Source organism: Lycorma delicatula, chromosome 10, assembly GCF_047948215.1.
Source record: "Lycorma delicatula isolate Av1 chromosome 10, ASM4794821v1, whole genome shotgun sequence".
Taxonomy (NCBI): Eukaryota; Metazoa; Arthropoda; class Insecta; order Hemiptera; family Fulgoridae; genus Lycorma; species Lycorma delicatula.
Window position 1 is genome coordinate 42,919,552 of NC_134464.1, and position 15,473 is coordinate 42,935,024.

The 15,473-nt window shown below is 28.3% G+C and overlaps 1 protein-coding gene across 5 annotated transcripts in view; it reads right to left on the reverse strand.

Annotated features, from left to right (window-relative positions):
* Positions 1-10,713: 10,713 nt before the first annotated feature.
* LOC142331448 (uncharacterized) overlaps positions 10,714-15,473 on the reverse strand; it is a 140,507-nt gene continuing 135,747 nt past the window's right edge. For all 5 annotated transcript variants that reach the window (XM_075377368.1, XM_075377369.1, XM_075377367.1 and 2 more), the window contains one exon: positions 10,714-13,007. In XM_075377368.1, the coding sequence (XP_075233483.1) occupies positions 12,399-13,007 (609 nt within the window). In that variant the 3' untranslated portion in view covers positions 10,714-12,398. The remainder of the gene's footprint in view (positions 13,008-15,473) is intronic.

The window sequence follows — 15,473 nt, forward strand, 5'->3', positions numbered from 1 at the left end:
CAATATCTTTTGTGAATCCAATTTCAAATAAATTCAATTTTTAAATTTCAAATGAATTTTGACATTTTTATTTACAATACTTCTGAATAATTTTTCTCTAGTTCAATAATCAGTTGGTAGTTAACATTATAAATGTTGTAAATGAACAACACATTATGGTTTTAAGACAGAATTTTTCTTTAATCAAATTTTTTTTCATCGTATCTTCTTGCTAACAATATGCATAGCAATGTAATTAAAACCTTGATGGTTTTAGTTACATTGTTCTAACTGTAACATAGTTACTTTGTTCTAGTTTGAACTGGAATGTCTCTTACTAAATTTGTTATTTAATTTTATTACACTTATTTTTTTTTAGTCATTTTCTTTTTCTCACCTTATTTTGGTGTACGTGATTTACTTGCCAATTTAAAAATTGTTCTTCAGTTCAAAATGTAATTAGAGTAAGTCTTTGGCACAGCAGACTGAAAGCAGTTCAGTGCTGAAAATGACTAAAGATGGTAGGGCAAGAACAGATATAAAAGCTAGTAATGAACGATTTTTAAAAAAAGCATGTAAAGTAATGAAGTGTAACAATGTATAAATAGGGCATAGAGGCAAATGACTGAGAATCAGAAATAATTTGATTTTTAGGAGTTTACAACATGAAGACAAAGTTGACTCCACAAAGCTAGAAATTTTTATGTTGGCGAGATGAGGGCATGAGGTGACACATGTAGGTAAATAGGGGGCATATCTGGGTTGAGTAGAGATGTACCTATTGCCATGCATATGCCAAATGATTATTATGTAAATTAATCATGAATAATGTGAGAAAATTGAAAAGATCATATTTTGTGCATAAATAGCTATCACAACATGCACCTCATAGAAAAAACTATTCTAATTTAAAAAACAAATTACAAAGAATGTAAAAATGTTCAAGATCTATTATTGTGGAAAACTGCAGTTTTATGATGGATGGAAATTGGCTGATGTTGAGATGGAAGCCAAAAACTATATTACAGCAAGTTACAGAGGCAGTAAACAAGACTACTGTATTGAGGAAGAAGTAAATTTGTGAAAGTTATCTGTCAGAGATCTAACAATGGTAAAAATTATACAATTTTTTATATAAGTTTAATATTACAAGTGGTAAACAAATTACATTTTTTTTTGTTTTTTATACAACCTTTGTAGAAAATAACAACCAAAATTTGGTCAAATTATTTCCAAGAGTATCAACTGCGCTAAGAGCTGGCAGTTTGCAAAAAAAATATTTTTTATAGATTTTAATGCTGCTTCAGATATTGTGCAACATGCAGTTTTACAGAAGTTGTTCAACATTAGAATATCCTTTAACATTACGAATAAAATTGCTTTATAGTGATACTACATCGCGTATTTGGAGTAAGGGAAGACTGTCAAAATAATTTCAAACTACAAAGGCATAAAACAGTTCATTAGCTCTCATTTTTTAAATAACAGCAAAAATTTAAAAATGCTATTTTTGAATGATACAGAAAATGATTTGGGAAGGGGTGCGTTAAAACCATAATCATTACAATGCTCTTATATACTGTGATCTCATTTTGATCAAGGAGACATAGTTTACTGCAAAATATTTTGAATAACATTAATGTACAGAGTGTTTCTAAAATGGTGGGCTGGCTATACTTTTTTGGATTCTACTTGTAAAACTGAACAAAAAATATCCTTAGGAAAAATGCCAATTTCTCCTTCGTTCTCCCTCTATCTCTCATTTTATTATTTTTAAATCATAATTTATATCTTAAGTTCAGATAGACGAATCACATTAATATTTGGTAAGTGTCTTGCTAATAAAGTTTTAAAATTAGCAAAAAATCAGGACTTAAATTACCTTGGCATATTACAAAATGGCGGCCATGTTTATTTTTCAATCATCATATCTCCATAAATATTAGTTTTATAAAATTTTAGGTTATTTGATAAAATATTAAGCCTTTTAACAACATAAATTTTGATAAAACTAATATTTATGGAGATATAACGAAATGAAAAATAAACATGGCTGCCATTTTGTAATTTGCCAAGGTATTTGTATTTAGTCCTGATTTTTTGCTAATTTTAAAACTTTATTACCAAGATACTTAGCAAATATTAATGTGATTCATCTATCCAAACTTGAGATATAAATTATTATATAAAAATAATAAAATAGAGAACATGGGGAAAATAAACGAGAAATTACCGTTTTTCCTCAGGATATTTTTAGTTTAGTTTTACAAGTAGAATCTGAAAAAGTATAGCCAGCCCACCATTTTATAAACACCCTGCATATTGAATATTTGGGGATTTATCTCAATTTGGAAAAAATCAAGATTTCCTTGTTAGGTGGTCAATAAATTAAAATAATTAGATATTATGTTAATATCTTCTTTATCCTTTAGAGTTTAGCCTTCTTTATCATTTAGAAGAAGGTATTGGCTGCTAAATTCATTTCTAATAAAATGTGGGATGATTTCTAATTTTTCTAGTATTTTAGTATTAAAATATATTAGATTTGCTGAAAGATACAACTAATTATGGTATTCATTTTATTAAGAAAAGTGGATCTGAGTTGGCTTTTTTTTAAAAAAGTTAACAGAACATTAAAAAACATTTGCTGTTAGTAATAGGAAAAAATGTGAATAATTCAGAGATTGCGTGGAATTTAGGGGTAAATATAATATAGAAATAAATGACTGTATTTGGAAGAAAAGTGATAGAATTGTTGGCAAAAGCCATGATGCAGGAATGTTAAAGTGGCAACAAAGAATGGGCTGTAATGTTCTATAAAAAAATCTGTTAGTAAATTTAGGAGAAAAGGCCTGTATTAATTATTATTTTGATAGACTGTTTATCAGTGCAATTTTTTGAAACAGAAGGTATAAGGTATGCTCAATGTAATATTGAAGAGAAGAGTGCTGAACATGATTTTGGTTCAGCCTATTCTACCACAGTCGGTAGATGGAAATGGTTTGAGGAAGAATGATGGAAATGAGCTAATACATTTTTTAAATAGTATGTCTGAATTGCTATTAATTGGGCGCATATATAATAAAAAAGGTAGAGAAAGTAAAAAGCCTGCTCCAACAGAAAATATTGTTACTTTTTTCTGTTAAATCTCATGGTAGTTTTATATTATAAAATCATTTTGGTGAATGTTGTCTTAAGTATATTTTATGATAAAAAAGTTTTATTACAATCAATATAATTCATGCATTAAATTTTGTTTTTAATGTTTATTTTAAATACGTTAGTCCACTTATACTACCTATTAAAGTAAGATTTATTTATATTATTGTCTATTTTCACAGACATTAATTCTTGCTTTTGAAAAATTTTAAATAGGTTGTTGCTTTTATTTTGTTAAATTATTGGCATAGTTACTCATATAGAGCTCATATGATTTGGTTTATCAATTAAGTAATAAACTTAATTGGTACATAAGTACTAAATTGGTTTTTTTGCAGATTAGAATTTAGTTGAGGGATGAAGATTATAGAGGTAAGTTTAGTTTATATAATTTATTTACTTGAATTTATCTATTTTACCTAGTTATACATGTCTATGCTTGCATCTCTGACAGATGATTTTGGTCATTTCAAATGTGTGCTCAGATGAAATTGTTAACTGTGAAAAGGAAGATGAAATAGTTATCTTTTATATGAATAGTATAAATAGATATAGTTTTTTTTTTGTTTGAATTATTAAATATTTTTTGTTACAATTAACTATTTTTATTATTAATGTAATGGTTTAAATAAAAGCATTTGTTTATTAAGATAAAAGTCATACATCACGATATGTCAGCGTGTAGACAATTTTTTTCATAAATTTATCATTGATAAAGATTAGACTTCAATGGATCTAATGATTTTCTTATCATTTTGATATGCTACAAATCTTTATTCTGTACGTTAATATGTGTAAATTAAGTTGATATGAAGAAAATAAAATATAAATATTTTATATATTTAAAACAAAATATTTAATTATATACAAAAATACAATAATGAAGGTTTAACATTAAAATGTAATATTCTACAAATGATGTAAAAAAAATTAAAAAATCTTAAGTGAAATAAACAAAACAAAAAAGCATGTTTAGGTAAATTTAATTAAAAAAAAAAACAAAACCATCATTTTATAAATTTAAATTAGTCTTATATTACACATCCAAAATTTTCTTTATCTCTATTTGCATTGTAAGATTTCAATGTCTCTATTAATTTGTATAATGAAATAATTAATACCGAGCTTATATTTAAGATGCCAGTAATCAGATTATTTTACAAATTTATATAGAGATTTAAGTTTCAATTTAATCTCCCATGAAAAATTTACCTCACTGCACCTTAAAATTTATACTTGAAGCAGCAACTCAGCAATAAGTTTACTATTTATTTATTTACACTTTCTGTAAAAGAGTTAAAATGTTCCATTTATATGATTGGTGGGAACATTAATATTAACTACATCATCACCTATTTTTCTACAATACAGTCTTAAAAGCAAACGCTTATTTATTGTTTAATGTGCAAGGTATTTTTTTTTCAATAAGATATATTTAATTAGAAGTGAATCATGTATTTTGTCTTTCACTGTAAATTAATACTTAATGTTCATAGTTTGTATTACAATTACACTTGGTACACTAGCTGTAATAAAATTTTTTTAAAAACATATGTACAAATGCTTAAATTATGCTAGCAGCAATAGGAATGTCTGTTTTATCTATTTCAGGGTGGTATCACTTCAGGGGTAACAACTATATAAATGGATTTTTTCATTAACTATATACATTAGAAACAGTGTATTTGAAAAAAAAAATTGTAACATGGAACAATAATATAGGCATAATATAACTAATGATGTTTGCAACTGTTGGTCATATAACCTGACAGTCAGGTTAAAAAGAATGAAGCAGGTGAAATAAGCAAGAAGACAGTCTCACAGTAACAGAAATAGCACAGCCCGACCTCCAGAAAAACAACAATCTCCAAAACCTAGGTTCCTCTTCCTTCACTTTAGAAAATCAATAGGGAAGGAACCACATCTAGCCATTGTATGCGACTCTCTGTGAAAGTAGTGCATTACTCCATCTCCAAAACAAGGGGCCCATATTCCTGCTAGATCAAAAAGCCTTCAGAGAAGGGGAATCGTGCTGGGAGAAAGATCCAAACATTTTACAACTGTCCTAGGATATAACTCCAGTTATTTTATCATAGTACAATCTAAAATATATATTAGTACGCATTACCAAACTGTGTCCTTTTAAAAACAGCATAAAATAAATCACAACTGTCAGTAAAAATAAATACCTGCCATTTGATTAGAACGATCCAGCAGAAAGGGGCAAATGTCCAGGTTCTGCGATAAGGAGAGGGATACAATATCCCCTAACACATGTTCTGTTCCTGTTAGTTAAAAACAAATTAACTTTACAAAGGTAGAAACTGAATGCTGATTCTATATCTATTGAGGAATTTTAAGTGTAAAATAAGACATTCTATTATATTTATTGTGTAAGGAGGAAAGAAAGTCCTTGAGATTCAGTTTTGCTGAATAAATACTTGAGCTCCAAGTTTGTTTTGAAAACAAAATTCTCATAAATAATAGACTGAGTAATTCTAAAATACTCCACATATCAAGAGAATGTCTATCAGAAAACCATCAATATAAACACGAGAAAGAGATTATGTATACAGGAACTGTTAACCAAGACAAACCCACTCATAGTAGTGCTGCAAGGACCCATCCAGACAGTAGAAGCGGCAAATTTATTTTCCTTAATTAACAAATTTACAGTAATTAGAATATATTCCATAAGAAATGTTATTTCTAATTACATCAGAATGACTGAAAGACAGATTATACTTTATTAAGGAAGACCATTGATAATCTCCAGACTTTACTGGCATAAGATTATGTAAGAACATGTAACAGTAATGCAAAATTTGTGGGCTAATAGTTAATGTCATCTACCATTTATAAAAACCTACAATATACTCTGAATAATAATCTTCTTTAAGCTAATGTATTTGCAACTGAAAAAATACATCACAAAATACATTCACAGTATTTGAATAGTCCAATTTACTAGAAATAACATTACCAATATGTATTTAAATTATTTTCAAATTGTCTATTAACATACATTTCTAAACATACTTACTACTTTCTTATATATTTGCCTTTTTTAAGTCATGTTTACTATATTTATGTTGTATTAACAATTAAAGAAATGGGATTGTTGTATGTAACATACTACAAATATGTATGAAAATATACTGTTAAGTTTTAAGACTATATAGTTTTTTCTGTAAAGAAAACTACAAGGTAAGGTGGCAAATTAATACTGTCACTAAGCCATGAAGGTATAGAGAACTCCTATGCAATAAAAATATATAAATAAAAGTGCTTTTTTTCAACCTCTGATTGTGCATCTAAGTAAACAAGAGATAGGTGGGAGCCAGGTCTACATATCATGCAATTGCGCCCCCCCCCCACCACCAAAACCTCTGCCATTGGATCGATCTGGGCCCACCTACAGGCAATTGAATATGGCTGCTACGATTGATGCACCTGCCAAATGTGATAAGTTTTCTGCATGCAGAAGGATGTAGTAGCATTGCTGAAATCAATCGCAGAATGAGCCTAGTGTATGAAAACTTTATGAGTGAAGGTAGTGTATGGGAATGGTGTAGGAAATTTAAAGGGTGAACAGACGTCCATGACAAAGATGGGCAAGAATGCAAGTCTGTTGCTACTGTACGTCTGGTTGAGCATGTTGATGATTTTGTCTGCAATATATGAAAGATTAAAATAAGTGAACTTCCTGCAGAAATTTCAAGGTCTTCTCTGTACACAAATGTGAATAAAGACCTACGATACTGAAAACTAGGACTAGGAAACTGTATGCACATTGCGTACCAAAAATGTTGAGTGACGATCACAAAACAGCAAATGGGGTCAGCCTTAATGTTTCTCACACGTTACAACAATGAGGAAGAAGAGTTTCTGAAGTCTATCATTACTGGTAATCAGAAACACTTCTGTTCAAACAAGCCAGAAAAGTTCAAACACACTGAGCAACAGGAAAACTATGGCTATAGTTTTTTGGGACCTGGTGTCTTGTTGATGGACTTTATGCAGCAGAGGACAACAATAACAAAGGAAGTTTATTGTGAATCTTTATATCACCTCCAAAGAACGGTCAGAACAAACAAAGAAGCATGCTTGCGTTCAGCATGGTTTTGATCCACAATGCACTGTGACAAAGTGACATAAAATCTTCTCAAACAATACAAGTGAGTTTTCGACTATCCACCGTATAGTCCAGACCTAGCAGCTAGTGACTATTACCTCTTTTGAGAATTGAAGGCATGGACACTTCACCACCAATGAAGAACTTCAGGAGGCTGTCAAGATATACACTGGAGGCAAACTTCTTTGAAGAGGGCATCGGAAGGCTGGTGTCACAATACTACAAATGCCTCAATCGTTTTGGTGATTATGTAGAAAAATAAGTTAGATGCTACACAACTTTTAGTAATAAAATCATTTTATGTCAATGTGTCTTTTTATTATAGCCTATCAAAGGTTGAAAAAAAAAACAGCCTTCATATATGAAAAGTAAAATTAATTGAAGTCTCAATTATCTCCATCAGTCACATAATTTTTCTTTTAAATAATTTTCTGCTTTCAGCAAATCTTCTTTACTTTGATATGATTAAACATCATTATTATAGAAGTTCTGATATTAAATTTATTTATAAAATGAAAGATTATTACCAGTCTTTTAATGGATTTATCAAAATATAATAACAAAAATAATAACTTAAAAAAATTAAAACATGGAAAACTAACTTCTAATTCTTAACATTAAAATAATTTTTCTGAGGAATTAATATGATGTCTTTCAGTTAATTTTCCTAATTAATGCAATGTGATACTTGAAAGTACTTTACACATTGATTATTTGATGATATAAAAACAGTGTTGCCAATATATTATAGTAATGTGTCATACATAAAACTGTCAAATTGCAACTAACAAAATCTGTTGGGTTAAAATAAAAAACTGTCTTAGGAGCACAAAAGCACATACAATACTAAGATTTTTAAAACATTTCTGATACTTTTTTAAAGAATCCTCATAAAAATCATTTAAAAAAACTACTTTCAATATGTAAGCATCATGAATTATTCCATTTACAGGTTGTTATCACTGGCTGTTGTCACAAACTAACACAAAATATTGTGTCTGTTATGATCAAATGGTGGCAGAACTGTTTTGTTGTCAATTAGGTAAAAAATTGTCATGGCACTGAAAAATTGCCTTTGTTATATATTTTATCAACAATAATTTTTTTTTACTTAACATTTTGAATGCAAATATAAAAATTAAGAATTACTACAACAGAGTTCAAAGGAACTGTAATAAAAAAAACTAATGTTCAAACTTCCAATCCTTTATTGTTAATAAATAACCGACCTGTTTACATTTGAAACAAGTAATAGATGAAGCAAGCAACATTGAAATATAGAAGAAAATACTAAAAGTTTTATCATGTTGGAGGGGGGAACCAAATAACACTTTTTTTAAATTACATTTTGTTATTCATAGATATTAACACTTTAAACTTCAAAAATTTTTTTTTTTACAATTGGATTCAATTTAACTAGTGGTATTTGTTTTTCTTTATATAAAAGGAATTCTGAATTTTAATAACTGTTCAGTAAACTTCTCCTGCAAAGGCTGACACATTCTATGGGGCTAAAATTTGATTGGTTTGTGAAAATCTTTGCTGAACTTTGTTGTACAATTTTATAGGATCATTTATGAGCAAGATATTTGAAAATATTTAATACCATATATGTTGACCCTGGTTGTGAAGTTTAGAAGTGATAGGTTTTTAGCGCTTTCATAAGCAAACTGTTGTAGCATAGAGGGTTACGTAAAGAATGTAAGAAATGTGATAAAATGGTGTAATAAAATATACTATTAAGATCTTCATTAAGAATGAAACATTATCAAAAAAGTTTTAGACTAACAAAATTTGTATGCAAGTACTACAAATATTATGTACTTAAGTGTTGGACCACTAACAAATTTGAATTTAATGCACATTGGAATTTCTAACATTTTATAAGGAAGTTGATGTTTTTGATCTGATTGATACTAGCAATGAAACTTGGGGATTTTGAAAGGCCAAGGGCCTTGGGGATTTTGAAAGGGTGAAATGCCAAGCCATTTGCGTGATATCACCTTCAGTCAATGAAAAAAATGTCCTCATACAATGACCTTTTTTGAGTTCTTTTGTTCGGCTTCATACCACAGAGAATAAGCTACTGTGAATTGTACTGGAAGTTGAACAGTGCTATTACAAACAAACACCATGTTTTTTCATAACATGAATCTAAATTTTGAATTTTTCTGAAGCAATAAATAATTATACAAACTCAGTCTACTCTAATAGTGAGAAAAAACAACTTTCTACCTCTTCAGAAAGTTAGGAGAAATTTCTGGGTGGCAATTGATTCACAAAAATGACAAATTAAAAGAAAAATTGGCATGAACTGAAGAACTGTTCACTACATTAAATGTGCTAGTGACAGAGGGATATAATGAAGTATTTTGAAGTTGAAGGGTTGCTTAGAAAGATTCCTTAATGTTGGTAGTAATTATTTAAAGTAGGCTCCAAAGCTTAATTGCAACATTACATATATTAATAAAATCTTTCTAATTTTATTATCAAGGTGGTTCTTGTATACATTATTATTATTTTTTAAAGAACTTTTTGGTCGCTCTACTTAGTAAAAATCAGGAAATATTTTTATGAGCTACAGTGGAATATGAATTTTTGCCTAAATGAGAACATATTTATTTTCAATAATGTATACATCAACAATTGATCAAATAAAGAGAGATCATAGTTTGCAATAAATTTTCCTATAATTATTAAAAAAATCTTAGTTGAAAATTTATTCCTTTAATAATTATTAATATACTTGATTTGTTGCATAATAGACTCCTTGAAATTCTTATCAATTCAAAATAATAAATTTTGCCTATGAACTTGAATATATTTTTCTGAACTTTTCCATGAAAACCTGGAAGAAATATAATTTTCAATATAGAAAAGAGTATCATTTGGAACAAGATCCTGTTCTTAAGTGCATTGAAATACTATCAACAAATGGTTTTAAATTTCAACAAATTTTTAACAACCTTGCAATTTTATTATCTAATTGACGATAAATATTTTTTTTTTTTTTCATTTTTGAGTTGATATTTAGGACCTAGGACTTTAGTATTTTCACTAAAGTAAAAATTCAAATTCCACTGTAAATTGTAAAAAAAAACTATCCACATTAAACTAATTTGGGTGAAACAAAATTTCTTAAAAAACGAAATTCTTATAGGTCCAAATGAATTTGTGGATGGATAAACTAATTTTCATAATGAGTGAATGTCTTTTAAAATACATATTTGTTTAAAAAAAACTCTGAACGCACTGTTTATATTGCAACATCCTTCCAACAAAAAGTTCTGACAAAAAAAATTACAATAATAAATGAACAAAATATTACATTTGAATATCAGATTACAAATAAATGATCAAAGATAAACTCTGTTATTATTATTTAATGTTAATATTATAGAAATGGTGTGAAATCCTTTCAGTAAAAATACAAATTCCAGGAATTTTCTAACATTCTTTATATTTCAAAATGAATACTGTAATTAAATTTTATTGTATTTTTAGCAACTGTATATTTAAAAGAATCCTTTAAAAAATTATTTACAAACCTTAAGCATTACAATAAAAATTAGTTATTTTTTGTTACTTTAGATAAATACCAAAAATATATAACAAATAAGAGCTTACTTTTAACTTTTTAATTAAAATGACATTATATGTATACAAATGAATTAAATTCTAATTAATAAAATATGACCAAAAATAAACACTTTCTTAATCCCTTTTAAGGTCTACTCTGCCTGAATGATGTATATTTAAAAAAAAATCTAAGTGAAGTGCATTTGCACAAACATACATATTCATAACAAACAGGAAATTAATAATTTGTATGAATACATGAGGTATTCCTCATAAATAAAAAAAACTTAACATATACATAATTACAATTGAATACAAACATTTAAATTTAATAAACGCAATAAAAATAATTAAATTATAAGAAATATGATTCTAATACATTAATTTTTTTCATAGTATGTTAAAAAAAGTAAAACTCCAGTCACAATAGATTATTTTGCTGTTAAGAAAATATTAATGATAAGCCGGATTTTAGAGGCCTTAAATATCTTTGCACCTATTTTTTTTTTTATACAACTGTTAAGAAAGAAATTCCTAATCATATTATAAAAGAGTAATCTAAAGAATATTAATCAGTCACTTTAAAAAATATATACATTTATATCTAGAAAAATAACTTAAAATTAATAAATGAAGGAACTAATTGTGTTATCAAAAGTTTAAGGTGATATTTGCTATAAGTTGAAATTTATAAAAAAACAAATTTTGTTGATAAACTATTATTATCCTTTTTGCCCAGGCTCAGGCTAACTACTCCATTTATGAGAAGTATCATTAATTGAACTAACTGAAGCCCTTACGCCAACATACATACATAACTATTTAAATCTAAATAACTCACTGTCCGACTGTTTACATGAAAAAAGAAAGGAAATATGAAAACAAATTATTATCTTTACTTTCTTATCAAAAATTTCCAAATAACCAAAAAATTCAATATTTCCTTAAAAAATTGTTTATGCTCTGCAAGTAAATTTCAGCGCATAATTAAAAAACTGAAAAAATAAAATTAGCCAATAGAATTTAAACCTTAAATGATACAATTCTTTATTTCCTGTGGTTTAAATTAATCATAATAAAACAGTTTTAATGCTAATCCATTTTATTTTATGACTGATATAAATAATAATTATAATTACAACATGATAATATAATGATAGTAGCAATAATAATAGGATAATGTTTATAATATCGTCTCATCATAATATATTAAGTCCACAATATATGCTTCTTGCAAATATTATTTTAATAACTTCACAATAAACTCAAAAAAAAAAAAAAAAATCATAAATATATATAAATAAAAAAAAGAAAAAAGTAACGCGCATAGTATGTAAAATATGTAGCACATGATTATGACATTAACTATTTTTTTACACGATGATTTGTCCAAAATTTGAGAAAGTTTGCATTTAACAGCAAGATCTTAATCTTTTTGGCTATAAATTACCACATTAAATATACATTTTAGTATAAATTAAAAATCACTTCAATGATAAAAAGAAAAAGACACACATTATAATTTACATGTTCATTTATATGTTTATTATGCATTTTCATTTTTTTTATTTTCTAATCCAAGTTTCATTTTTCTATTTGGAACCAGACGGGCAATTCTGATAGATTTTAAATCAACTTTAGATCTAGATTGGCAATCTTGAAGCTCTAATTTATTTATATTTCCATCATCACCGACATCAGCATTATGATTTCTATTAAAATTGCTTCCTTCTTCCATATCATAATTCTCATTACTTTGATGAAATGCCTCTTCATATCGATCAAAAATTTCTGCTTCTTCGGCTTCTTCTTCCTCATCCTCTACTTCTTCTTCTTCCTCTTCCTCACACATTTCCTCTTCACCTATATCTAATTCACAATCTTCCTCTTCACCTTCTTCATCATACTCCTCAGAATATTGACTACAGTGTTCTTCATCCATTTCTTCATCTTCCATATCGATTCCAGGATAATCGACCAAACCGCCAGATCTTAAATTTAGATCCGGAAGGTTCAATAATGATCTATCAACTTTCTGTTCTTCCATAAGTCTATGTAACAGTTGCTGTATCTCAAATCGTTTACGACTTACTTCATCAGCAGTAAACCAATTTTGTAGCATCTTGATCGGTACATTATAATCAGTAATAGGATTCTGAAAAACACAAGAAAAAGACACTTAAAATAACTATTTATAAAAATAACCTCTGTTAACCATTCAAATAAAACCTATTATACATAATTACAAGCATTCCCTGTCACAGCTCGCCCACACTATATGTGTACACAACTTCAAAAATTGGAAATACAGTATAACCCAATTTAACCGGACTTCCAGATTATCTGAACAGATATCAGGAAAGGCAATTTTAATTTTTAATATGTACTGTAATACAGTAGTATGTAGTAAATTGAAATTTTAAAAATATGTAAAGAAATATAGTAGTAAGTCTACAGTATATATCAATTTTGTTGGCAGTTTGTATCACAGTTTTTACGTACTGTAATACTTATTAAATGTACGTACATATTTGGATTTAGATAATTCATGTACTGATTACCGTTTTTCTGAGAATAAAGTTGTCGTGCAATATTTTTGTACAGTAGTTATGACTCATGCGTCAAAAATGTTTGTTTACAAACATAACCATCCTGCCACTGCTTTATCGCCTAATAGGATGATGTAATGTTAATAACCAGATGTATAAGCCTATACACTCTGTCATGCTCCATTTTAGTAAACATTTATTCAGAAAAGCAGTATAGTACCAGTATTCACTGAAAATTGTAATTCTAAGGTAAAGTTTGCTATATTAGTGATTGTGATTGAAATTTTAATCTTGTGTTCTACGCAGTGTAATTTAGTGAAATTGCAACTAAAAGAAAGAGGGCAGTCATTTCTACAGAAGAAAAACTTAATGCGCTGTTTTGTATAAGGGGGAATCTGTAAAAAATATTAGTGATGAATTACATATAGGAAAGGCAAATTGATTCTGACTGGAAAAAACATAGGATCCGTCATTCACAGCAAGTTCAGGTTGGTTAGATAGATGAAAAGCTCACAATGAAATACGACAGCTCTGTTTCAGGGGATCAGATCATGCTGCTAGCGAAAATTATAATATGACATTTTCAAAATTTATAAAAGAAGAGACTTTATTACAATCTCAGATTTTCAATGCTGATGAGACAGGATTATTTTTTAAAACGCTACCTAAAAAAAACTCTCGCCTCAAAATTGGACTGTGCTGCTAAGGGGCACAAAGTTTATAAGCAAAGGGTGACAATTCTTTTATGCAGTAATGCGTCAGGCAAGTAGAAGCTCCCACTTCTTGTGATAGAAAATTGGCTAAACCTCGAGCACTGAAGAATATTAGTAATTTGAACATACTTCCATGTGCATACAGCTCTCAAAATTCAGCATGGATGTCTGGTGAAATATTTAAAAAATGATTTTCTTCATTCATCCCTGAATCTTCCGGAGAAGATTTCTAAAAGAATAAGAGCTGCCACAAAAAGCTGTTTTATTTATCGACAACACACCCTTCATCCAGATGCAGATGACATAAAAGATGGTGACATCTTTGTAAAATTTTTACCCACACAAACGATAGCACTCATCCAACCTTTAGACCAAGGTGTAATACGTAGAAGCCTTCAAATGACATTACAGAAAAAAATTACTTATAAAACTTATTGAAAGAAATAGTGAGGGAGCCGGAATAAACGTTTTAGATTTACTTAAATTAATATTCGAACAGTAATTTAGAAGTGTGGTTCAGCATAGGATGAAATTAATGCTTCTACTTTGAAAAAATGTTGGAACAAAACCTGGCAAGAAATGAAATCTGAATCAAACACAGAGATGACTACTGAAATAAACAACAATTCTTTAAAACAACTTATTCATCATTTAGAAGAGTCATGTGCTGTCGAAGATGAACATGCAGCTAAATGGATGCACTACAAAAATGATGTAGGTCACCAGCATCTAAACGATGATGATATCGTGTTAGTGTGTTCTTCAAATCCATATCCCAATAATGAAAACACAGATGACAGTTCACATGACGAATTCCTCAAGGAAGAAATGCAAGTGATTTCACACGGAGATGCTATAGATATGCTTGGAAAGCTAAAATCAAAATGAAACGCCTGCCCATCAACTTCTTACCCTAAAGTGTTTACAAGATCGAGCAGCAAAAAACGGAGCATCATTATTTCAGCAAAAAATTAAGAAGGATTTTTTAAAAAGTAAATAAATGCTGATGTAGCTGTAAATAAAATTTGAATTTGTATTTCACATATTGTATTTCAATTACTATGCAAGTTATTTGTTAATGTCTACTAAGTTGATTTTAAGTTTCAACATCATACATTAATGCTGTAGTGATTTCATTAAGCTGTAATGTATGTAAATTATACTTTTCTAGATTATCTGGACATTCATTCATCCAGACAATGTCTGGTCATATCTAGTTCGGTTAAATGGGGCTGTACTGTAGTTTTTTAAGTAATTATTTGTGGGCTATTGCTCTCAGAGTTATAGCTATTCATTACTTAAGGGATAAATTAAAATATTTAGATAAAGGAAGTGTTCCCAAAATCAAATTTGTTCTGA